Source organism: Pongo abelii, chromosome 11 (genome assembly GCF_028885655.2).
Source record: "Pongo abelii isolate AG06213 chromosome 11, NHGRI_mPonAbe1-v2.0_pri, whole genome shotgun sequence".
Classification (NCBI taxonomy): Eukaryota; Metazoa; Chordata; class Mammalia; order Primates; family Hominidae; genus Pongo; species Pongo abelii.
Genome location: NC_071996.2, coordinates 42700547 through 42727436, shown reverse-complemented (window position 1 = coordinate 42727436; position 26890 = coordinate 42700547). Strand labels below are relative to the sequence as shown.

At 33.4% G+C, this 26890-nt stretch overlaps 1 protein-coding gene across 1 annotated transcript in view; it reads left to right on the top strand.

Annotated features, from left to right (window-relative positions):
- Positions 1 to 26890, top strand: part of LRP1B (LDL receptor related protein 1B) — a 1899171-nt gene that overhangs the window by 1774841 nt on the left and 97440 nt on the right. The window contains exons 76-79 of the mRNA XM_024243817.3: positions 2120 to 2239; positions 4127 to 4368; positions 19282 to 19505; positions 20557 to 20663. Of these exons, the coding sequence (XP_024099585.3) occupies positions 2120 to 2239; positions 4127 to 4368; positions 19282 to 19505; positions 20557 to 20663 (693 nt within the window). The remainder of the gene's footprint in view (positions 1 to 2119; positions 2240 to 4126; positions 4369 to 19281; positions 19506 to 20556; positions 20664 to 26890) is intronic.

The following is a 26890-nucleotide window of genomic DNA, read 5'->3' as shown; positions in this document are numbered from 1 at the left end:
CTAAATTTAGAAATTATATTATTAAAATTTTCTTAATTTTTAATTACATTCCACAGCAAATATAACCTGCACACTACATTCTTTATTTTAAATTGCTATGAATCCACTTTTTTATATTATTTTGTAGGACAAACGAGTAGCTTCTGAACTCTAATAAAATGTTCATCTATTTTTAATAAATAAAGTTTTGATATTAACGAAAATAGCTCTATTTCAGTGTCAAAGAAGGGTAAGACATAACTTGGATTCTATAATCCAAAAATTTAAATTTATTTGTGCCCTTCACTTATGTATCTGAAAAAATGCATAAGAAATTGCTATTTGATGTTAAAGCCCAAGCACTTCAATTAGAATATCTAAAGGGAAAAAAGTAAAGAGGAATGGTGGAAGAAAATTAGAAGGGGATTAACATTTGCTGAGTGCCAGGTACTGTTTTGGGTACTAGGCCTGTGTGGAATTCCTCCATCCCCTTCAAAAGCTCATGATTCAGGCTTTCTAGGGATGAGGCGAAAATGATGGTTTGGGCCAGTATGATGACAAGTGAGGAAGTTGAGGATGTGTGAAATCATGCAGAATATTGCTGATTTGGATTCTGTACCAAAGGGAAACCATAGTACAAATAACTGCCTGTTCAAAGTTACAGGGGCTGAACAAATCAGAAATATTTGTTGTAATTGTGATGGTTAAGTATTGACAAGATGCATTCTACTTCATTCCTGTAAAATATTTATTAAAAACAACGAAATACACTTTTCTGCATCTCTTTACTCTACATTTCAATCAAATAGCAATGTGTGGTCATGAAAATGCTTATGTGTTCTTAGGCAAAGTATCACAGTAAAGTCAACAAAATCAGAAAACCTGAGTTTAAGCCTTGATGTTGCGATTTACAAGTGTCTCTACCTCTGAGCCCTTAGAATATTGTTGTGTGCTACGCAAAAGATAGTTATTCTTACTGTGCTGATTCTTAAGTTCTCTAACTCAAGGGAAGGATTTATCTCACAGATTTATTAGGTAATTAGGAGATTAGAAGTGAAAAAATGAGGCAGGGGAAATATGCTGGCTAAACACAAAAGTAGAGGAGGAAAAGAGAGGAAAATTAGATAATTCCCTAGAATCACCTGGCCTCAATCCTGGCTCTTCATAAGCCCTTAAAATTAGAGTCATGTGCCAAGCTACATGACACTGATTAAATCACATGAATACTGCCTGTGATTTATTTATTTATGCTAGTGATTTAGAGGTATTTATTCATATATAGGCATGCAGATTTTGCTTAATTCACATAACCTCAATACAGCCCTTCTTGTTACATAGTCACTTCATATATGTGAGTCCAGAAGTGTGTTAGAGATGCACCCAAATCTTTGTTCTCTGCCAGTCATTGTGCAAAATCTGGCAATAAAAAGAGGAATGTATCATAATTTATGTCCTCAAGGGAATATGAATATGTAACCACATTCCTGAAATATAAGCAACAGTGTATAAGAGAGAAACACCAGGAGAGCAAAGACTGGAGAAACTAAGGATGATTCATCACTCCCATATATGGTTGGAGACCAAGGAAGGCTTTACTTCAGGTGGATCTTGAAAGATGAGTAGAAATTCTGTATGGAAAAGTGGGCAAGGGCATTATAGGATGAAAGAATAGCCCATGATACGTTCAAAGGCATGGAGGTAGGTCATCAGAAACAGCTTAAAAGAAAACCTCAAGACGGGTCCATTTGCGTGAATGGAAATCTATACAACAAACCCCCATGGCACAAGTTTATCTAGGTAGCAAACCTGCACTTGTATCCTTGAACTTAAAAGGTAAAAAAATAAATAAGTAAATTTTTTTTTTTTAAAAAAAGAAAGCCCCAGGGAAGTTTGAAATTGATGCTTTAATATTTTAAGTGGATTAATAAAAGCAATGACAATTGATGAATCTTCTAGTACAAATATTGTGAAAAATGAATATACCTTCACAAATATGACACAGCAAGTCACAGATTAAAGATGTGAAAGGACAATAAAGCTAGTAATAAGTTAAAAATAATTTTGGCTTTTTTGAAACGTGGTAAGAATAGGAGTCTGAATTGAGGGTATGATGATGCTATTTTGAGCTCTTCTTTTCTAGACCTTAATGAATGTTTGGTGTTTGGCACATGTTCCCATCAATGTATAAATGTGGAAGGATCATATAAATGTGTGTGTGACCAGAATTTTCAAGAAAGAAATAACACCTGCATAGCAAAAGGTAAGATTATAACCACTATTGCAAATCCTATTCCAATTTTGTTGTAAACATTTTATGGAGAAAACTTTTATATTTCATTTCAGCAACAGCTTCATTTCTGATAAAATATTTTTAATGATGATTAATTTGACCAGTTGGTTAGTTAGTATCAATGAATTTAATCTTAGATGGTTTATGGAAATGACTATGAGATACATGATTACTGTTAAAATCACATTGTGTCATTGTGTTCAAAACAATTTTTCAAAAGGGGTAAAATTTTAAAAGCCAGCGTGATAGAATGTGAAATATCTCTCTTGATGGTCTGCTCTAAGGGAATATGAGAAAAATTATACCCCTGGGATAAAAATCAAAGGTTAAACATTAGCAATATAAGGAGAAAGGAATTTTGAGTAAGGATTTTAAAGGTTTTAAAACAAGATCTTGCTTTCAAATTTAGAACTCCTCCACTTACCAATATTATTTTTTAAAAAGATTAAATGATAGGCCTGGTGCAGTGGCTCACGCCTGTAATCCCAGCACCTTGGGAGGCCAAGGCAAGTGGATCACGAGATCAGGAGTTGAAGAACAACTTGACCAACATGGTGAAACCCCGTCTCTACTAAAAATACAAAAATTAGCCAGGCATGGTTGTACACATCTGTAGTCCCAGCTACTTGGGAGGCTGATGCAGGAGAATCGCTTCAACCCAGGAGGCAGAGGTTGCAGTGAGCCAGGATTGCGCCACTGAACTCCAGCCTGGGTGACAGAGCAAGACTCCATCTCAAAAAAAGAAAAACAAACAAAAACAAAAACAAAAAAGATCAAATGATAAACTAGGGTTCTGGGCAATTGTAGGTATACATTTTAATATTCATGTGTTTATGCTAAATAATATTGTAACTTCAATATTGTTGGCTACAAAGTTAAGATTGTTATTACAAGAAGAAAACAGGATGATGTAATGGATCAACTGTGGGCTATAGCATTTGATATGCTTGGATTTGAATCCCAGCACAGCACCTTTTAGACTGTGTGGCCTCGAGGAATTCACTAAAGTGTCAGAGCCTCAGTTCAGTTTCCGTAGTTATAAGTGGAGATAAACTGTGAAAGGCTTAACATAGCATCTGACACATAATAAGCATTTGCTAAGTGACAGTTATTAACATTACAGAGCTGAAAGCCACCTCATGGGGTATTATTATTTATTTGCAAAAACTATATATGCAATCGAACATCTCTTTAGGGCTTCGTTAATATTTTAATTGATATTTTTGGCATTTGCTTTAGGGTTTTACTTGTTAGTATGAAAATAACATTAGTATTCTATTGTAGGTGTCAAAACTTTAGAATAGAATGTTACACTTAGCAGGATTCTAGATAATTTAGAGATTATAGAACTTTAATGGAATAAATACTGATATCTTTTTATGTTAAAAGTTAATAAGCATTTAAGATGTATAAATACAGTAAGAGGAAGAGTCTTCATATTTTAATTTTTATTTCTTAGCCTAAAGTAATGATCACTCAGGTGCATAATTTTGAAGCTCAATGAGTATACAACATAGTACCTGGATATTGACAATTGATGCATTATAACCTAGTGTATTGTGACTTATCAAATAATAATCTGTCTTCATAAAAAGGACATTTATATGTACATAATTTCTAGCCATAAGGAAAGATTAGCATTAGAAAAACCTCTATCAATAATTATTGTAAATGTTTAGATAAGTGGGTATCAGAAATAATAAGTCATAAAGACTAAAAGACAATATAAAGCTGGTTGATTTTTGAGGAAAAACTGTATTAAGAATAATAATTCAAGATAATTTAAAAGTACAATTATTGCTTTTAACATTAGGTGAAATTTACTTTATTTTTGTATTTTATTATAATAATCTCCAGGCTCTGAAGATCAAGTTCTCTACATTGCTAATGACACTGATATCCTGGGTTTTATATATCCATTCAACTACAGTGGCGATCATCAACAAATTTCTCATATTGAACATAATTCAAGAATAACAGGGATGGATGTATATTATCAAAGAGATATGATTATTTGGAGTACTCAGTTTAATCCAGGCGGAATTTTCTACAAAAGGATCCATGGCAGAGAAAAAAGGCAAGCAAACAGTGGCTTGATTGTAAGTAAATACCATTGTATATTTGAAAGTCCATACCTTTCCACCACCTGCTTTTTAAACAAAATTTATCTATTGTAATATCTAATTATACTAATTAATATATTCAATTATTCTCCCAATATTCTTCTTAAATAGAAATAATGCATTTCTCTGCTCATTCTCATGGCTGTACATGATTTATTTTAGTTGCATGCTTTTATGTTTTTGCTTTAATGTATTTGACTAATATATAAGAATGCTAATGAATGATATATAACATCTCCAGAACATCTATTTCATAGCGCTTTACAATTATTATGAACATAAGCTTTTTTATCATGAGATGAGATTGGGAAGCATCACTTTATTTTTACATTAGAAAGTAGCGTAATGCAGGGATAACTGTTTCTCTTCTTACATTATCATAAATATACTTCTACTCTAGGGCAGGACATCAACTCCATAGTGTAACCATTTCTTCTGACTCCTGATAATTATATTTCAGGAAACATCCAAAACAGAAATATTGTGCACTTGTGTATGATGGACATGTTGATTATCATGGTTATTGTTTTTGAGAAAAATAAACTGGAACATGTTTCAATTTATGGTTGTAGATTAGATTATCCCTTTTTGTTTTAGGGCATGTCAAGTTATTGTCTGTTTTATATTTTTAAGTAACCTGGAAGGAAAATGACAGATAAATATGTATTTTTATAGGGCCTGGCCCATTCCTGTACAACCAAAAAGTCAAGTGCTGTCCCAGCAGGATGTAATTGAAGCTTTGTGTTTAACAAAAATTAGAGGTTCCTATCTAGAAGTTCTCACTTACTTTTTCTGCTAGCATCTACCATAAACACTTGAACTACATGAATCCATTTGATGCAAATCTGGAACATACTTTAATTTTATCAGCAGTAGATGGCAATATGCTGGTTTTAAAAGAAGCTATTTTAGCTTTCAAATTCAGATTTAGATTAACTTAGATGAAACTTTTGAGTAAAAATCCACGTATACCAGAATTGTTCAATTCCTATTCCCTCAAACACACTAGCTAACATTAACTTTCGTTAGCTCTAAAACAGAAATCTGCTTGTTGAAAACAGAGTATGTACTGTGGAGTTACATTGGCTGAGTTTGAATCTTATTCCTGTTGCTTACTGGCCTCCTAGCTTCTTGGTACTCTCTATTTCAAGAGGTTCTAGTGATGATTCAATTTACATATTAGTATATTAACTATATACTAAAATTAATTGTATATAATTACATACAATTAATAAATAATATACATTAATTGTATGTATTTTATATACTAATGTTTAACTTTCTAGGTACATAGGAAGTATTATTTAGATGCATGCTATTAACAGTAGGATAATTCTGTGGATGATGGTAATGACATTAATAATGATAATTGGCAAAATGTTCTCTGCTTCATATTAGCACATTAAAAATTATTTGCAATTTACATATCTGCATTTTATAATTGATAAACATAGACACATCTTTAATTTTGACGTAATTTTTCAGAGAAAACTCTTTGATTTTTATTTAGTTTTGTGCTTTGGGGAAATTGATTGTCCTTTAGTTCAGGGGTCTCCAACCCCCAGGCCACAGACCAGTATCAGTCTGTGGCCATTAGGAATCTGGCTTGCACAGCAGGTTAGCAGCTAGTGAGGGAGCTGAGCTCCGCACCCTGTCAGAGCAGTGGTGGCATTAGATTTTCATAGGAGCGCAAACCCTATTGTGAACTGTGCATGTGAGGAATCTGTGAACTGTGGATGCGAGGGATCTAGATTGCTCCTTATGAGAATCTAATACCCCACCCACTCCATTCATAGACAAATTGTCTTCCATGAAACTGGTCCCTGGTGCCAGAAAGGTTGGGGGCCGCTGTTCTAGTGAACAGAATTCACAAAATTTATTGTAGATTAGAAGCCAAATTCACTCGATGTTTGGTAACTAAGTTTTCATTCTTATACACGCAAATATATTTATGTATTTTACTTGAATATTTATGTGTGTATATTTTTACATATTTTATCTTTAACTTTATTAATGTGTTATAGAATCTTTCATATCCAATGGCAAAGCTATTGATTAGGCTTATTTGAATAGGATATAAAACTTTATTTACTTTACTTTTAATGATAGTAATAACTTGTGTTATATCATCCAGACTTCCTGTGTTTTGCTTTTGTTTTCACCTCTGTATTTAAATCTCCCATGACTAATAGCATTCACAAAGAAGAAAATGCATAACAGTAGGAGTGCATTTTCTACTAGGGAGTCCATCGTAACTAACTAAATGACATAATTATAAGTTTGGAACCTCTGAGCCATGAGTTTTAGCACTATACTCTAAGCCAAATTTCATAACAATTCTAGCCAATACATTATTTTAAAAAATACTTTAGAGCTACACTGATAAAAGCAACTATTTAACTTTGCTTCCTAAATCTTTGTGTATTCCTGATATTTCAATATTATAAAGACAGACTAAATCTCTTATTACCATCTTAATGAGTAATGTGAATTGTAGAACAATTAACTTGAAAGATATATCACATCTCTGGGTCTCAGCTTATTCATCTGAAAACAACTGTAATATTGAAGTACACAATTTCTACAACCCCTTTGAGATAATAAATAAATATATTTGATTTCCAAAAGATGTATGGCATATCATATATCTATCCAATTATTATCTGGACAATTTGTGTTTATTCCTCTGAAATCTGTCTTATGTATTAATAATCGATTTTCTATCTTATGAATTACTCTGCCATGTAAACACTTGTTCTTCTAACAGTAACAGGCTAGTCATCCCTTAGTTTAATGAGCATGCAATCTAATTCATCTTCTAAGTTTTGACACAAATATTAAATAATACTGATTGAGACTTCTCCACCCCTTGAAAAATAAAACTCACTCAAGATGTTTCCCTAGGCTGATTACGGCACCTTGATTTCTATCTCTGAATCAATAGACAAAGGGAGAGAAAAATACACAAATCAAGCTATGAATACATTAGTTGTAACTCCATTATCAGTGAACCAAATGGAAGAAGTTAGCCAGGTGGTAGCAGGATGTTTTACAAGCATACTTGCAGATACTAAAAATTTTGGAATAGTTCAATTTCCATAAAGAGTAGAAAATCTGTTGCATCAAAAACCAGAAGAATATTATTCAGACAACTAAATGTTAAAATGAAGTACATTCTAAAAAAATGGTTATTTATTTTCCATATGATCCTGTTTCTTTTTTTTTTTTGGAAATTGTGGAGGGAATACTCTTCTGTAATCTATGAAAATGGTTAGAATACTAATAATTATTATAAATTTAAATTTCAAATGCAGATCAAGTTGTTTATAGTTAGAAATACTTTTATAATTGTCTAACCCTCTGGGCTATACAAGAGGAATGGATTTTTTTTCATATAAGAAAATAAATAATTTAAAACTTAAAAGAGTGACATGATTTAATCTGTACATAAGGCGTAATGAGACTTCCGAATTTTAATTTTAGTACCCAGAACAGAATATAACAGCATTATGCAACAATTGTACATGCTCTTGGGCAATTTATCATTTTTAGTATGAAATGCTATACAAAAAAGTATATGAGGGGAAGCACGTAAAGTAGATTAATGTTTGGAAAAATGCAAATAACTTTAAAAGTACAGATTAAATTTTTACCACTAAAAAACCTAAATATTCCTAAGCAAAACAAATGCTCAGATTTATCTGATCTACTTGACTTTGTAAAGTAAATATGAGATATCATTTTTGGTATATTCTCCTCTTTGTAAATAGAATGTTCAGGATAAACAAACATGATTATTATTTTACTGATTAGTAATCATATCTTTTTCTTAAAAATTTGATTAGGCCATTTTGTTTTCCCAAAAGGCTTTTAGCAAAATATCGATTTAAGTTATTCTTAACAGGTCTCAGTTTTTAATTGAAGTTCTATTTATAAACCTCATACCCAATATATGCGTCTGTATCACAAACATACACACACACAAAAGTGCATAGGTGTGCATATGCACTCACAAGTAAGCGTGTGTGTGCAAAAACACTTCAAAGTCTTGGCAAACACTTAAAAGTCTTGTTTCAGAACATTTGGGTACTGGTAAAAATTGATTGCTAGTCATCTGAGTTCATTCAAACCAGTCAACAACTACAATCATTCATTTATTATGATTGTGGAAAAAATCCAAAGCTATCAGATCATTACATCATTACCATTTGTGGTTTTATTGTTGTTAATTGCACAAAACAAGTACTCAATAGTACATATTGACTCAGGTAAGTGATAATGTAACAGTTATGATCTAGTCAAAATTTTACTAAACAAGTCAAAGAGGTATAAATTTGACACTTTGCTATAATGGATTTTTAGTTCCTTAATTACACAATATTTACTCATTAAAAATATACCAGTGATAATTATTATATGAGTCTACAATAAATAATGCTGAGGAAATTATTAATCAAAAAGTATAGCATTTTAGGGGGAACCAGCCAAAATTTATTCATTCATACCCAAAGGCTTATTTAAAGCCTACTTGTTACTTTTGGGGCTGGGTTTTTAGAATACAATAATAATAACAGAACTGGAATCTTGCTTTCATAGCGCTTATTTTCTAGGGAAGAAAGAGAAAGTTAAATAAACTCATAAAGAAATCAATACAGAAAATTCCAATTGTTTAAAATGTATTAAAGGAATTAAATAATCTAAGAAAGAAAAATTCAGATAATGTAAGTCCCAAGATAAGATGAGTAAAGGCCAATTTGAAGAGAGGAGATTTGAGCTGAGATGAGAAAGAAGTAATGCTATTATATATATATGTATATATATGTGTATATATATGTGTATATATATGTGTATATATGTATATACGTATATATACGTATATATGAGTTATGAGAGGACATGAATCGTATATATATATACACACACACACATACACAAACATATTTTGGGCTAGAGATACACATTAAAGAATAGCAGAATAGAGGACATACATAAAACTATGAAGCCAGATTAAATTACCAGTAAGAATAGAAAGGAGGAAAAGAAGGACTGGAACCAATCTCTCAAGCAAAATTAAAATGACAAGGAGTAGCCAGTGCATTAAGAGAAAAGAAGATATACAGTTACAAAAACTGACAGAGGAGAGTATTTTGAGAAAGAGATCAGGGTCATAATTTTAGTGTACTTCTAAGAAATCAAGTGAATGAGGACAAAGCAGTGTTCAATAAATTTCATGGCAGAGATTCATTGAGGACCTTAAGAAATTTAGGGAATATGGAAGAGGCAGACATCAGAGAGCACAAGTAGGTATGATTTCCTACTCATTTAGAAATATCTGGAGATATTTTTGATTGTTACAACCGGGAGAGTACTTCTGGTATCAAGTGGGTAGGGCCAGAAATGCTGCTTAGCACACTACAATGGATAGGATAACACACTACAAAGTATCCTGAGCAAAATGTTGGCAGCAGTGAAATTGAGAAACCCTTCACCACAATATCAGCGTCTCCAGCCAAGCTTTCAGTAGATACTTATTTTATCATGTCATATTATGTAATAATAAGCCTGTAAAACAAAATGATTCTAAGGTGAATCACCAATGTAGTTATTATTTTATTGGTGTTTTAATATTTCTTTTTTTTTTCCTCACCTACTCAATCTCTTTTGCTTGCTCCTTTTCTTCGTCCCTCTTAATAATGAAATACCCCAGGCTCAGCCCTTAGTCCTCTACTCTCTTCCCTTACTTCCTTGTTGAGCTCACATAGTTATATGGTTTAACATATATCGACATGCTAACATAATTGATTTCATCCCCTGTCCAACTGCTTACTTTTTCTTTTGTATCTAAAAAAAAAACCTTGAAACTAGCATGCCCCAAAATAAACTTCATGTTAAGATAAACTTCACGTTGTATCCCCCAAATCCACTTTTGTAATCTCATTTAACGACAACTCTATTTTTTACATGTTTAAAATAGACATCTTGGAGTCATTAGTTGTTGCTGATTCCTTTCCTTCTGTCATAACTCATAAATCAGGCAGTCTTGTTGAATACACCTTCAAGGTGTGTCCAAGAGTTGACTACTTTATATTAGCTTTGCTGAAGGCACCTAGGTTTGAGCCAGGCATCTTTTTTTTGAATTAGTTCGGTAGCCTCCTAAACTTCTCTCCTTGCTGCACTTTTCACTCACAACCCAGCAGTCAGAATGCCAAAAAGTGAAAATGATTCCTTATACTGTTTCCTCAAAGTCCACAGTTCTCTTAATAGACAATCAATTTGTTCTGTACCATGCAAATATTTTCGTATAAATTTACATACTGGTACATCTAGAGCATTTTTAGAAGCTTAAGCTATAATTATCATAAAATAAACTCTACATATTCAAATATACACAGCATATACAATTTCACAAGTTTTGACCATCATCGCAATCAAACTAATGAACATATCTATGACCTCCAACTCTTTCCATATGGTCATCTAATTCCCTCAGTAATCTATTCCCCCAGACCCTGCCCACTTCTCTCCCATCACCAGGCAACTACCGATTTGTTTTCTTCATTGTATATTAGTTTGCTCTTTCTAGAATTTTATGTATATAGTAAGTACCCTTTTTTCTCTGTCCGCTTTCACCCAGCACAATGATTGTGAGATTCATCCATATTGTTGCATATATCAATAAGGCATTCTTTCTTTGGCTGTTATGTGGATATACCATCGTTTGATTAGCTATTTACCTATTTATGAACTTACATACTTGTATGTCACTAGGGTTTTTTCAATATTTAGTCATTTCTGCTGTTTATTTTGTTCACTAAACAAGTTTTGAGACCTTACCGTGTCAGCTAATTTTACCTATGTCATTTTTTTAATGATTGCACCCATAGTATATATATATAACATCCTTCATTTCAATATTTATATTTTGAGAAACGTAATTCATTTGATTTTGTCTTGTTATTGCAAATAATGTCTTAGTGGTCATCTTCAAGTATAAGGGTAACAAAGCCTGTATTAGATAGTCCAGGCATTTTATGAAGTGAAAATGCGAGATTAAAGAGTATTCACACTTAATTTTGAATAAGTACTTTCAGATTGCCTTCATAAAGACTACTTTTAAAAAATGATCAGCAATATACGAATTTGAATTTTTCCTAATGCTATTGCCAAAACTGGCATCACAATACTAATAAACTTTTGCCAATTGTTTTTGATGTGTATTTTCTATGTTGTGAAGTTTGAATACGTTTTCTTATGTTTTATTAACCATTCAAAATTCTGCTTCTTCCAAGGGTCTTATTTTGATCTATGCTTATTTTTTTCCGTAAAATGTTTTATTTTCCATAAGATCTTATTATGCACTATTTATATACTGTAAATACTGAGCTTTTGTAAGATATACACCCCCCACACACAAAAACATATCCTTCAAATGAATTTGCTTTGTTTCTGATGGTTTTTGCTATATAGAAGATTTACTTCTTATGTAGTCAGATCTGATAGTCTTTTCCTTCAATGTTTCTGGACCTCACATCATATTTAGGAAAGTCTTTTATCCAGCACATGACACATTTTCTATTCTTTCTTTTAATACTTTTAAATATTTATGTTTCTGATGTATCTGAATGCATTTATGTGTATATGGTTTGATGTAGAGATTTAACTTCCACCCTAAATATTAAATAGTCTTTCATTTCTCTAGTTATTGAGTAGGCATTTCTATTGTTCTGTGGCACTAAACTCTCAAAACTTAGTGTGAGTATGGAGTCCCCATCCTATTCTTTGGATCTTTGTGGATCTGTGCACCATTAACATATTTTAAAAATGTACCGTAGCATTATAGCATATCTCTATATATGAACTCCACAGTCATTCATTTAAAAATTATTTGAAAATCTTGCATTTTTTATTTCTAAAATTGTTTTGGAATATTATTAGAAGAATAAACACATTAGAATTAGATTGATGTTGCATTGCATTTTTAGATTAATTTGTGAGAAGTCACATCTATTATGAAATCCCTATGATAGAGATCCTAATAATGAATCGTTCTAGTGTCTGAAGGGTTATAGTATGTCATGCATAATTGGCCTTAACTGAATAGTAAATATTTTTATAACCATAGTAAGAAATATATGGTTTTCCATGAAAGTTTAATTTCAAAGTTTTTTTTTTTTTTGCTAGTTATATATTGCCTAACAGGAAATGTGAGTATGTATCTTTCTCCCAAACCTTAAAGAATGAAGTTGTTGTATGTACTATGAAAGTTGAAACAATAATTATAAATTACATATGGCAAAATGAATTCACAAATAAATAGTTATATAATACTTATATAGCCTCACCAGCATCTGCTATTTTTTGATGTTTTAATAATAGCCATTCTAACTTGTGAGAGATGGCATCTTGTCGTGGTTTTTTAGATTCCATATTTTGTCCACCTTTGTCTCAGAAAAACCTCGATTTAACTTTCCCACTCTTCTCCCTGGAGTTAAGTTAGTCTCCTCTGGTTTTGTCTATCCACTTTTGACCCCCAGACCCAAGCCATTCTCCACACCATAGCCAAAATATTCTTAAAACATTAATCTGATCATCCTGTCCCTAAGTAAATTATTCTACTGGATATCCTTTGAAAAACCATTGGTTTACAAGCCTCTTAGTCATTTTCAGACTCATCTCCCATCACACCTCTCCCATTTTCTTACATAGCTATAAACAAGCACATATATATCCCCAAACACAAAGTTTTGTTCCAGCCATACATAGGCCATATTTCACTACCAAGAATGTAACTTTTTATCTTCCCTTCAAAGTCATCTGCATGCTATTTTTTTCTCTCTTCCTTAATTTTCCCAATTAACCAAAGCTCCTTTATTAAAAAGACACTACTTACATTATGATTATGCTTATTATCACCTTGAGAATGGTCTTGATCTTGCTGAAGCATCAGAGATCTCATCCCACATAATGTGTTTTCAGGTCTTCCAAAGGCTCTGTTGTCATTTGAAGGGACATGCTCAAAGAAAGACTGAAGAATGTTAATTTTATGCCTAGAAAGTAGCCTACAAGGTGACCCCTTTATTATTCTACGTTCTGTTTAGACTTGGAAATTTTATTGTCAGTTTAAGGAGTAATAAAATGCTAGAAAACTATAATGAAGCTGGCAAGAAAATGATATATGAAACTCAGCATTTCCTATATTTACCTAGCACATGTGTGCACATACACATATTCATAATCTGAATGAATTTGATGGATGAGAAACACTGAGATATAAGAACACAATTTATTTTGTGTATATCATATAAATCATTTATATACACAAGGACATCTGCTACAAAGACTAAAATTCCTGTTGATCCACAAGGAACTTACCTAATGATTCTAGAAACACACTGTCATTTGCTTCTTTATGTGTTTGTTACTGTCTTCATCCTCTTTCTGATAGATACATAATTTCTTTATTAAATTCAATTCCTTTTGGTTGCAAAATGATTATATAAAGAAGTTATGTAGGTAAGATAATTGATTGAAATAGGTTAGGCATCAACATTGGGAACATAGGTGATAGAGACAAACTGAACACATCTAATTAAATGAGGGTGCAGCAGGTAGTTGGCTCTTCTATTCTGGAATGTTAGCCTGGTTTCGATATACCAAACTGTGTAGCCTTAATTTTCAAGAAAAAAAACAAAACTTTGGATATGTAATGTGACACGTTAATTTTAAAAGTTAGAATCTACTTTTTTTTAAAAAAAATTTAACTTAAATTTACTCCTCAACCAATTGTTTTGATAGGTTTACTCTCAGGTAACCCCGAATTATTTCTCGAATGTTACGCATGTTTAAATTGTAATTGTCAGAGGTATCCTGCTTCCTTATTTCCTTATTTCACATATGTGAATGACCTGGAAATAAGGAAGTAGAATAATATCGGAATTACCACCCCAAGCACCAACAAATTATTAACTCACTAATTGCCTAAAAATGAGCAATTACCATAGATATGTACTTAAGGCTATACGAAATGCAGACTTACCCAGAATGGATAATATTTCAAACTGTTACATAATTTACTGTTTAGGAGCTAGAGATGTTCAAAGACCATCTAATCCAAAGTCTTTATTTTATACACCTTATAATATAGAGAGAAACTAGGACTAGGATTTAAATCAGTTCTTCTGATTCCAAATTCAGTGTGTTTTATAATCTTCTGTGATATCTTTGTTTTTCTGGTAGTGTGAATAAAGGTTTAGAGAGCCAGTCTTTCTTTTTATGGAGGACCGAGGTGAATCAGGAATAAAAGGTCAAAGAACACTGAAGAGGCTTAAAAAAAAGGAGTAACAAAATCACATATGTTATTGAGTCTTTAATTCAAAGACAAATTTGGTCTTTTTCAACAACTGTCTGAGAATTACGTCTGAAGTTTCTTTTTCGTCTAATAGAAGTTTATTCCAAGTTGACATGGTCCTAATGTAGATCATTGCAGCCTTAAAATTACTCAGATTGAAATAATCTATTGTTCAGTATAAATCATAAATAGAAGCCAAAGTTTTCATCTCTGCAATAGTTTTTTTTAATCGCGTATACATTCTAGCTCTAAATATAACTTTTTCTTGGTTCACTTAGGATTTCTCCACTGCTATGTGAGCTCATTGATTGATATATGAAATATTTGGATATTTTAATAACATTACTAAATCAATAGAATTTAGTAATATTTAGAATTTGTGTAGTCATTATTTTACATCCACTCATTGGAAGTGAATCTGATTCATATTTTGAGGAGCAAAATGTAAATAGTCTTTTCATTTAGTAAAATATCCTACAGAGACACACACACACACACACAATTTCTTGAGAGTGGTTCTACATCTTTGTTTTGATACAATTCCACTGGGAGATAATTAACTTTAATAAAATGACTCAAATTTTCTATTCTTAGATGTACACCAAGATGAAAAAAATCACAAATAAATACGTGATATCACCTCAATGTATCCTGTGTAAACTAAATTTTCTTAAAGTATATTGCTAACTGTAAGAAATTTGTTAAAACAGACAGCAGTATTTTCATGGCTCAAATGCTTGAACTCCCCTGTCACAGGTTTCTCCTTTTTTCTGTTTTAAAACAAATGTCTTCAGTGACTTATATCTTCAGTTTATTGAAGCTGGAATTGTGACAGATACCTTACAATCTACACCTATAAAGGATTAGTAATTTAAACTAGTAACCTCTAATTTTGTTACAATCAAGCTGTCACTTTTTTTTGTAAGATGTAAGGGTTTCATTCATTTGACTAATGCATTCCTACAAAGAAGGATGCCTCGGGTCTCAAAACTGGTTGTGTATTTAGAGAGCTTGTTAGAAAAGAAATCGTCTGTCTGAAGAAAGCAGTCAAAATGTGTCTTCCACTCTGCGCAACAAGATGAGAAATGCCCTTTTGTTGTCAGGGAAGCTGCATGCTTCTGCAGTCTCTCAAACAGGACACATTTAATTAGTGTCTCTATTTCATGGGTGTGCCTGTCTAGTGAGCTAGTCAATGGGGCAAAGGAAATTTTCATATTTTCCTCTTTCCAGTCTGGTATGCTTGTTTTGCTTCATGATTTTTAAAGGCAAGTAGTTTAGTTCTCCTGTTCTGTTTTCCCATGTCAATCTTAATTTTCACTCTCAGAATGTCAGTGTACTTTTCCTGTGTTTTTCCATTTTTTTGTGTTTACCTGATTGATTTTGGTAACTCTCCTTAAATAAATTGTGTGATCATAATATGAAGATCCAACAGGGCTTTCTGCCTTTCATCCTCCAGTGAACATCCATTCAATATCAGACTCCTTTTTATATGGTTAATACTATTCAGAATCCTGGTCAAGATGTGAATGGTAGAGATTATTTCATTTCTGTGTAGCTCAGTACAAAGGGTGATTTCCTAATTTGGCCATAGGTTGAGAGTAGGTTAATATGTTGTCACCTTCTGATAGTGTTGTCTTCTTCCTCCTCTGCTCCTTTCTTCCCTCTTCCTCATTATTGTCTTTTGTTTTGTTATTCTCTCTTCAGTGTCGAGAATAAATAAGTATTTAGTTTACTGTCAGTCATTGAGGATGAACACCTGGTAACATCTTCACCCTCTGCCATTATTCTCTGAGAATCATCTTGTCATTTATGATATCATAAACTTAGGTCGAATTAATTGCATGTGCCTATTTTTTACGCCATATTCTAACTACTTTAGTTGTTACTTGAATGACATTAGGGATTCCTTGTTCCAGAAGGAGGAGAATAAATGTATATATTAAATGGCTCTGCAAGTCATCAATATATCTTGTACTTATCATGAAAAGTAAGTTTTCCTTTTTCTAATCTATGTTCTTTACCCTAGAAATGTGACCTAAATTTATCCTTCTACAATTCACCCTTAGTAAAATCTTCACCAGCCTATTTACCTGAAAAAGTATCACTAAATCAAACTTCTGAATGTTCTATGAACATTAGGAAACTGGGTTATTAATTGGCATCAGTCCAGGTTTAGAAGTCTAAAGTTGAAAGATAATCAGAATTTTTTGAGAATGAATTGAATGAAATGAAAATCCTAAATTCAACAAAAATGGAACTTGCATGGAATATGACATATTTTACCAGGGATACCATGAGGATTGAAAATAAGGTGTAAACATTTACATCTCACAAACAGAAAATAGATACTTTTTCTATGCTCAATCAGACAAAGGGCATTATAAGTTTTGTGTCATAAAGGTTTGTGTCATAAGTGTTAGAAAATTACACATATGCTTCAGCAGGCTTATAACAGCTTATAATGGTGATTTTTCCCATTGTCTTTCATGTTTGTAGATTTATGATTCACACTGACATGCACATGCCATTTGGTGATATATTTACTTTTAAATGATGACAAGTTGAAAATAAAAATACGGTTAGCTTAAATGATACTGGAGCATTCGAAAATGATTTTTTGGTTTGGCTAGGACAAATATTTATATTCTAAACATCTATGAACATTATTTATATGACATTTCTAGAGTATACTGTATTGCAGAGTGCTTCACATTTAATTCAGATAACTGAGATATCACTGGGTATATGGATAACATTTATTGTTAAAGTTGAGAAATAGGGTAATAAAATTTCATAATTTCAGTTTTAAAGTCCAATAGGTCAAAGAACTGATCATAAACGGCATTAGAAATTGTCTATGGATTCTGTGTTTAATGTAAGCCGTATTTTCCTTGAGATCCCAGTAATCATGCAGCAGACAGTGATTTGCAATTCCTGTTTCTTGGCATCCCATGTTCTTTTTGAGATGTTCAGTTTCTTTTCTTTTAATCTAAGTCCACTGATTGATAATATTGGTTCCTCCGAACCCACACAAGAAGGTTTCATGTGTTAAAAACTCATATTTCCACTGCTTCTCAGGTCTTAAAGATGCTGTTACGTATTGATTACACATCTAGTTGTAATCACCTTCAAATAATTGTTTCTACTCTTGCCATAATACCCCTGGGAATACCTTCTCACTTTTGGTTATGCACAATAAACTTGGCCATGTCAAATTAATTACTACACTAGTTCCTGCTCAAAGTGATCAAGTTAATTGAAGGGCACAGAAAATAAGTTATTTTTCTTGCTGTCCAGTCTCAATGAATTCTGCTACCTTTGTCTCACAGTAATACAGCAAAACAGAATGTTAAGATAATCCAACCTATCAAATGTAAGATAAATAACATATTGTGACTTTCCTCAAAAGATGTTAAAATACAGTATTTTCCATCATTCTCAGTAAACTATCGCAAGAACAAAAAACCAAACACTGCATATTCTCACTCATAGGTGGGAATTGAACAATGAGAACACATGGACACAGGAAAGGGAACATCACACTTTGGGGACTGTTGTGGGGTGGGGGGAGGGGGGAGGGATAGCATTGGGAGATATACCTAATGCCAGATGACGAGTTAGTGGGTGCAGCGCACCAGCGTGGCACATGTATACATATGTAACTCACCTGCACATTGCGCACATGTACCATAAAACCTAAAGTATAATAATAATAATAATAATATGTATATAGAGAGTATTTCCTTACCTAAATGTGTCTAGCCATACTAATCATTTTTTCAATTGTAGAACAAAATTATGTGTGGTGAGGGTGTAGAGCATCTGAGTTTTTCTTACATTGCTGAAAAGATTGTAAATTGCTACAAACTCTTTGAAAAATTTTTCTAGCAGTATCCTATCAAGCTAAGTGTGCATAAACTTGAAGAGACTAATTCTATTCCTTCGTAAATACCCAAAGAAATTGAGTGTTTATATCCATCAAAAAAAAAAAAAGTACTAAACTATCCATAACTTTAGTTGTAATGGCCTACAACTGCAACCAAGCCAAGTGGATATCATCAAAACAGTAAACAAATACTACTGAGCAATGAAAAGATTAAAAATTGATATATACAAAATAAGGATACATTTCATAGTCATGATGTTGAACAAAATATTTCCAGAATGAAAGACTATGATTCTTTTTTACATTTTACACCACTAATCTGTGGTGTTAAATATCAGAATTATGGTTACTCTAAGGAAAATATTGACTGCAAGAAGTCACAGGTGAACCTCCTATGGTTCTGGAAATATTTCAGCAGAGTAATGGTTAAACAAGTGCAATCTGGTTAAACTCCAGTGATCTGTATAATTACGATTCATGCAGATAAACATCTGCAAAGATTGAAAATAGCATTAAGTATATTTTTGACATCTATATAGCAATTAATTCATGACTATGTTCTTACAATTCCTCCATAACTTCAACGTAAAGATAAAGAAAACTCCGCTAATTTCCTTTTGAAAATACCGTGGTGTGTTGTTTTGTTTCCTTGTAGTGTCCTGAATTTAAAAGGCCCAGGGACATTGCAGTTGACTGGGTGGCTGGAAACATTTACTGGACTGATCATTCTAGAATGCATTGGTTCAGTTACTACACTACTCACTGGACCAGTCTGAGGTACTCTATCAATGTAGGGCAGCTGAATGGCCCCAACTGCACCAGACTCTTAACAAATATGGCTGGAGAACCCTATGCTATTGCTGTAAATCCTAAAAGAGGGTAGGTTAATGGCTTAGTATTTCTATTTCTTGATAATGAATATCCTTTTTAGAAATTATGCTCTATAGATTTTGTCTCTGTAATGAGTGTTCAATGTGTAATAGTGTCACATGCTTTTAAATATCCTTGTACTATTTCTTCTGTAAAAAAGCATGTCCTATTCACACCAAATGATGATACAAATTTTTTTTTCTAAAATATTCCTGTATTATGCATTCAGTATACCTGTGTGTCTGTATGTGTGGCTGTGCATGGTTATATGGTGTGTGTATTGCAGAATAATGAGCCTGGTGTGATGTTTTTAATCTAAAATTGAATTATTAAAATATTAAACATAATATCAAACACATTACATATAGAGTACTAACATTTTTCTCTATGGTAATAAAAGATGAAGGTATACGCACACACACACATACACACACACACAAATTTAAAGAGTGTGTTACAGACATTTCCTTCTTTTAGTTAGAGATGTAAACCTACAAGCAATGGCCAAAAAGGAAATAGAAAAATGTTAACTAAAAATCTTAATCATCCATAAAGTGGATTGATAACTCCTGAGTAAAAAGAGACAACTTATACTTAATTATTAGAATTATGCAGTCTTCCGAATTAAAGAATAATTTCTGTTTGGGAAAATAGTTACTTCTCTATAAAAAAAAAATAGCATGTTCATACAGCATCATAATAAAATGGCTATTCTGTTAAAACAAAAGGGGAGTTTCATGTGGTGGAAATATTTTTTCTCTGAGTTTTAATGAAATTTTCAAAATTGAATTTTGGATATTAAATAATGAGCACATCATAATATACAATTGTTCTCAAATATTAATGTGTGTAGGCAAGACTTTCTTTAAAATATTGAATCCCCAGGCCATTTATTGGAGGTTCTCAGTCTGTGTGTTTTGAGTTGGACCTGGGAATCTACTTTTTTAAGAGACTGGGGTGACTCTGAGGCACGTGGTCTGAGGAGCCACTGCTTTGTGGAGCAGAGTCGGGTTGTAGCAGCACCATCACCAGGCTAACCTCCCTGACCCACTCTCCTCAGGATGATGTACTGGACTGTTGTTGGGGATCACTCCCATATAGAAGAAGCAGCCATGGACGGTACACTGAGAAGGATTTTAGTACAAAAGAACTTACAAAGACCTACAGGTATGATTTCTGACACATGCTAAAGTATGAAGCAGAATGACAAGTATATTACTGTTAACAGTTATTTCTAGTGTTGTTGGCAATATAAATATTTTTACAAGTGGAGAAAACCATTTAGAGTATGATTTTATGAAGTTATTTACATTTCATTTCCTATTTTGTCAACTTGAAAATCAGCTCCTTATACTGTCAGTTATATTACAGGAATATTATTTGAAACTTGCCTAAGTTGTAAGGCTATTAGTCAGATTTCACAGGCATGAAATTTTGACAGTTTATAGCAATACATTTACATTCGCGTATTTTTACAGATATATGTTAATGAAGTTGGGATATTTGGAAATATTCCTAGAGAATGAGAGATGAAATGAATAGGTGGCTAAATATAAATACCTTATGTAAAAGACAGGTTTGGTGATTTTTTTTTGCCTTTTCATTCAGAGTTCTTTTCAATATGGCTTTAATCTCCCTGGCCACTTTGCCATCTAAGCTACTACTCCAAAGCATCTGTGTTCTCAGGACTGCTCAGGAGTTCAGATCTTTTCTGTCTTCACCATCTTTCTCCCATGCCATTTTTCTCCCAGCTCCCCCATCTAGAATGTCCTTCCAACCTTTGTCTACCTAGTTATGTCTTTCCCATCTTGTACATCTAACTTTGGCACTTCTTCAATAAAACATTTTTAGACTACAGGAGCCTCAGGGGCTCTGTGCCACCTACCCTCCACTGACTATACCTCCACAGAAAGGACATAATGCATTGCTTGTAGTACATATTATTTAATAATTATGCATTGTAATATTTTTGTAGTTTATTTATATTTAGTGCTTATATTCTTATTAATCTTTAATGTGTTTTATACCTTTCCATTCATTTAGATTGTTTTTACTCTTTATGGGGAGAAGCAATATTTGAAATTTAGTCTATTTACATAAATCTGTTTTCATCCCATGCTCATTAACAAATATGCCCATTGAATGTCTACCGTGTGCCAGAAATTGCTCCAAATGCTGAAGAAACAATGTGAAGCAAGTTCTAACCCTCATGAAATCTGTTTTCCTATAGAAGATAGAATATGTATTTATATATACTGTCACATCGTTATACATGCTATACAGAAAAGCATAGTAATAGATGGGCTGTCAATGGAGGTACTATTTTAGTTATGATGATCAGAGAAGTCATCTGTAGAAGGGGGATATTGAAAGAGAGACCTAACTAAAGAGAGGCAGCAAGTGATGTGAATATGTGAGGAAAGAGCTTTTTAAGAAAATAGAATAGTAAGTTGTGAGTAAGGAATTAGCTTAGCATGAAAACAGAAAGCAGGTGAGTATGCCTAGAAGCATAGAAACAATTCAAGAGAATGGAAGATATGAGGATGGCAAGGTGACTCAAATGCAAAACTGGATTCTATTCTAGCTTTGAAGAGAGCTATTTGAAGAATACTTCAAGGTAAGTGGCATAATCTCAAACACAGTTTTTATTTTTAAAATACTTCTTTGGTGTTATTTTACATAATCATTATTAATAGTATATATAACATGTTTTTATTTTAAAGAATGACACTGGCAGCAGTTTATGGAATTACCTGTAGCACGGTACTTAGGAAAGTGCCTAAAATGAGGATTCTTGTAAAAGTCATTTATGAAGGAAGTTGTATGCAGAAGAAAGCTGTAAAAGACAGAGGGAGAGAAGGGGAAGGAGGCCAGTAAACTGTGTTTCAGGTCGAGGCTAGTCTTGGCTTGAGCCACTATTTGGAGCATAAATTTATGACAGGCAAGGGGATCTGCTTTTGATATGCCCCATCAATCATTAATTGGCCTTGGGGCTGTGATGTTCCAAGCAAAGCTTCTGCAATCAGTTAAGCAAAATTATCTGGACAAGGAGGGTATGTGTGAGTCCTCACTGCAAAAGCACCAGTGAGGAATTGGATACTCCTGTTTAGTAAAGGAGATCTGCATAGGCACCACAGTGTCTTCAACACTTGGCCTAGTGACGGATGCATGGATCTGACACTTTCCATGTATTACCCATTCTGCTCAACAACTCTTATGGGTAACTTAGTGATAAACATAACACAGTCCTTTTTCTCACAAAGTTTACATTAGAGAAAGAAAAAAAAATGAGGCATATGCAGAATTGTAGTTTTTACAAAAGGTGAGAATTGTCATTGTCATGTTTTATAATAACAGAGTTCAAAGGTGAGAAAGATAATCTTCAATAAAGAAAAACTGTGTGAAAGTGACATTTGAATAAGTACTTGAGGGATAGACAGGTAATCCGTCATGAGGAAATTTTTTAAAAGCTCTTCATTGGAGTCAGATACACCTGGTTTTGAATCTCAAGGGATTATTTATTAGCTGTGAGACCTCAGAAATGAATTTACTACCTTCAAACCTTGGCTTTATCAATAGAAAGTCAAAAGATTGGCTGGGTGTGGTGGCTCATGCCTGTTATCCCAGCACTTTGGGAGGCCAAGGAGGGCGGATCACCTGAGGTCAGGAGTTTGAGACCAGCCTGCCCAACATGGGAAAACCCTGTCACTACTAAAAATACAAAAAATAAGCCAGGCGTGGTGGTATGTACCTGTAATCCCAGCTACTCGAGAGGCTAAGGCATAAGAATTGCTTGAACCCAGGAGGCGGATGTTGCAGTGAGGCGAGATCCCACCATCACACTCCCGCCTGAGCGACAAGAGCGAAACACCCTTTTAAAATTTTATATATATATATATATATATATAGTTATAACTAACTTTAAAAATGCCAGATACATGAAATAATATAGTCCTCTGACCCAGGGGCTCCAATGTAGAGCATATGGATGCTCTGCTGATGTCAGGAATCATGGCACACGTAGAAGGGCACAGGTTGGGTGACATAATATGTGAGAAGAGAAGACCTTAAATGCCAAAGGGCTTCAACATAACTTTTTAGCCAATATTGAGCCATTGTATAATTTTAAGGAGTGATTCGAATAATATGTGCCTTCAAATGACATACCGATTATTATTGTTATTGGGCACCATATAAGACACAATAAAAATATGTTGTTTCAATCAAGTGTGTGGCAGGTGAGCAATGTGTTCCATGACAGCAGGAACATGAAATATTTTGCTGAGGATAATGGCTTCAAGCTGCATCCACGTCCCTGCAAAGGACATGATCTCATTCCTTTTTATGGCTGTATAGTACTCCATGATGTATATGTACCACATTTTCTTTATGCAGTCTATCATTGGTGGGCATTTGGGTTGATTCTGTGTCTTTGCTATTGTGAACAGTGCTACAATGAACATACGCATGTGTGTATCTTTACAATAGAATTATTTATATTCTTTTGGGAATATACCCAGCAATGGGATTGCTGGGCCAAATAGTATGAAATACTATTGTAGTACTATCTAATAGTATGAAGTACTATTAGATTATTTCTCTAATAATCAGTGATGCTGAGCTTTTTTTCATGTTTGTTGGCCAAAGGCATGTCTTCTTTTGAAAAGTGTCTGTTCTTGTCCTTTGCACACTTTTTACTGGGGTTGTTTTTTCATGTAAATTTGTTTAAGTTCCTTGTACATTCTGAATTTAGACTTTTGTCAGATGGGTGGATTGCAAAAATTGTCTACCATTCTGTAGGTTGTCTGTTCACTCTGATAGTTTATTTTGCTGTGCAGAAGCACTTTAGTTAAACTAGATCCTATTTGTCAATTTTTTCTTGTTACAATTGCTTTTGGCATCTTCATCATGAAATCTTTGCCTTTTCCTATGACCTGAATGGCATTTCCGAGATTTTCTTCTAGGAATTTTATAGATTTGGGTTTTACATTTAAGTCTTAAATCTACATTGAGTTAATTTTTGTATAAGGTGTAAGGAAGGGGTCCAGTTTCAATTTTCTGCATATGGCTAGCCAGTTCTCCTAGCACCATTTGTTAAATACAGACTCCTTTCCCCATTGCTTGTTTTTGTCAGGTTTGCTGAAAATCAGATGGTTGTAAATGTGCAGTCTTATTTCTGAGCTCTCTATTCTGTTCCATTGGTCTATGCGTCTGTACCAGTACCATAGCTTTTGGTTACTATAGCCTTGTAGTATAGTTTGAAGTCAGGTAATGTGATGCCTCCAGCTTTGTTCTTTCTGCTTAGGATTATCTTAGCTATACGGGCTCTTTTTTGGCTCCATATTATTATTATTATTTTTGAGACAGAGTCTCGCTCTGTCATCCAGGCTGGAGTTCAGTGATGCTATCCTGGTTCATGGCAGCCTCTGCCTCCCAGGTTCAAGCAATTCTTCTGCCTCAGCCTCCCAAGTAGCTGGGATTACAGGCACCCACCACCATGCCCAGCTAATTTTTGTATTTTTAGTAGAGACAGGGTTTCACCATGTTGGCCAGGCTGGTCTTGAACTCCAGATCTCAAGTGATCAACCCGCCTCAGCCTCTCACACTTCTGGGATTATAGGTGGGAGCCCAGCCCATATGAATTTTAAAGTAGTTTTTTTTTTTTTTCCCTAATTTGGTGAAGGATGTCAATGGTAGTTTAATGGGAATAGTATTGAATGTATAAATTACTTTGGGCAGTATGGCCATTTTCACAATATTGATTCTTTCTATCCATGAGCATGGTAGGTTTTTTTCATCTTGTGTTTTCTCTGGTTCCCTTGAGCAGTGGTTTGTAGTTGTCCTTGAACAGGTCCCTTCACCTCCCTTGTTAGCTGTATTTCTAAGTATTTTATTGTCTTTGTAGCAACTGTGAATGGGAGTTCATTTATGATTTGGCTCTCTGCTTGTCTATTGTTGGTGTATAGGAATGCTTGTGATTTTCGCATAATGATTTGGTATCCTAAGACTTTCCTGAAATTGCTTACCAGCTTAAGAAGCTTTTGAGCTGAGAAGACGGAGTTTTCTAGATATAGGATATATAGGATCATGTCGTCTGCAAACAGAAACATTATGAATTTCTCTCCTCCTATTTGAATACACTTTATTTCTTTCTCTTGCCTGATTGCCCTGGCAAGAAATTCCAATTCTGTGTGGAATAGGAGTGGTGAGAGAGGGCATCTTTGTCTGTGCCAGTTTTCAAGGGAAATGCTTCCAGCATTTGCCTATTCAGTGTGATATTGGCTATGGATTTGTCATAAATGGTTATTATTTTGAGGTATAAGGAACATGAACTCTTTTGTTGTTTGCTCCGTACGTAGTACCTGGCAGTGTGTGGTACAGGGGAGGTACCCATGAGTATGTAGGGTTAATGAATGCTGTGTCAGACAAGGATACTTTCCAGCTTTGCATCCAGTAAGGAGAGTATGTAGTATTACATGAGTTTGATTTCAAACTACATTCCTTGATATTTAAAAGCTTATTTACATTGACTCCTATCTCCCCCAAATTGCAGCAATTTCTAAGAAATAACTACATACTGGTCCCAGACCACTCATAATTGTTTGATTCATTAAGCAAATTTGTTGGCCAACATAATGTCTCTAGTTAAACAAAGTGGATATGAATGTTAGGATTATTTTGCTGTTATTTGAATTTAGTTTACCATCACTGTCATAAATAGATGTGTTTGTGTGTGCATGTATGAAAAATAAGTGTGTTTGTGTGTGTGTATGAAAACATGACTTTAATGTAGTTTCTAATCTGAAACTCCAAGTAGGGAATCTAACTCAAAAAATACTTCTAACAATTTTTTAAAATAAATTTGACATAATAGTATGTATCCAGTCTTTTTGGCTCCTTTATCACCTCTTAAATCAAGAATATGGTAATTCACACTTGATGGTTATTACTATCTTAAAAATTTTGGCTTTCCATTAAAACAGAATGCATATAATCTTTTTCTCTATTTCTGAAAAATAGTGATTTAAATTTATTGTTCTCTCCAAGTCCTGCCTCTTAGTACTATGGTCATTTCACATAATATTTTGTTTTCTTCATTTTCTTCCAGCCTACAATGGAAATAGGGGAACTAGTAGATCTTAGAAAATTTTAGAGTTTGACAAGAGTGAAATTTTAAAATCCCTAAAATATAAAGTAGTCTTGGTATCAAGGGAGATACACAGAAAATGACTACATAATTAGCTCCATTATCCTGTGTCACTAAAACTTAGTGCGCCTATGTCTGTATCTTTTATAAACTGTTCAAATTGTGATTGTATTATACTTAATTAAAACAAGTATGGCGTTTTATTTCAAATTTTCTGTGCTCCTAGTGACTTGGTTCCAAATATTCA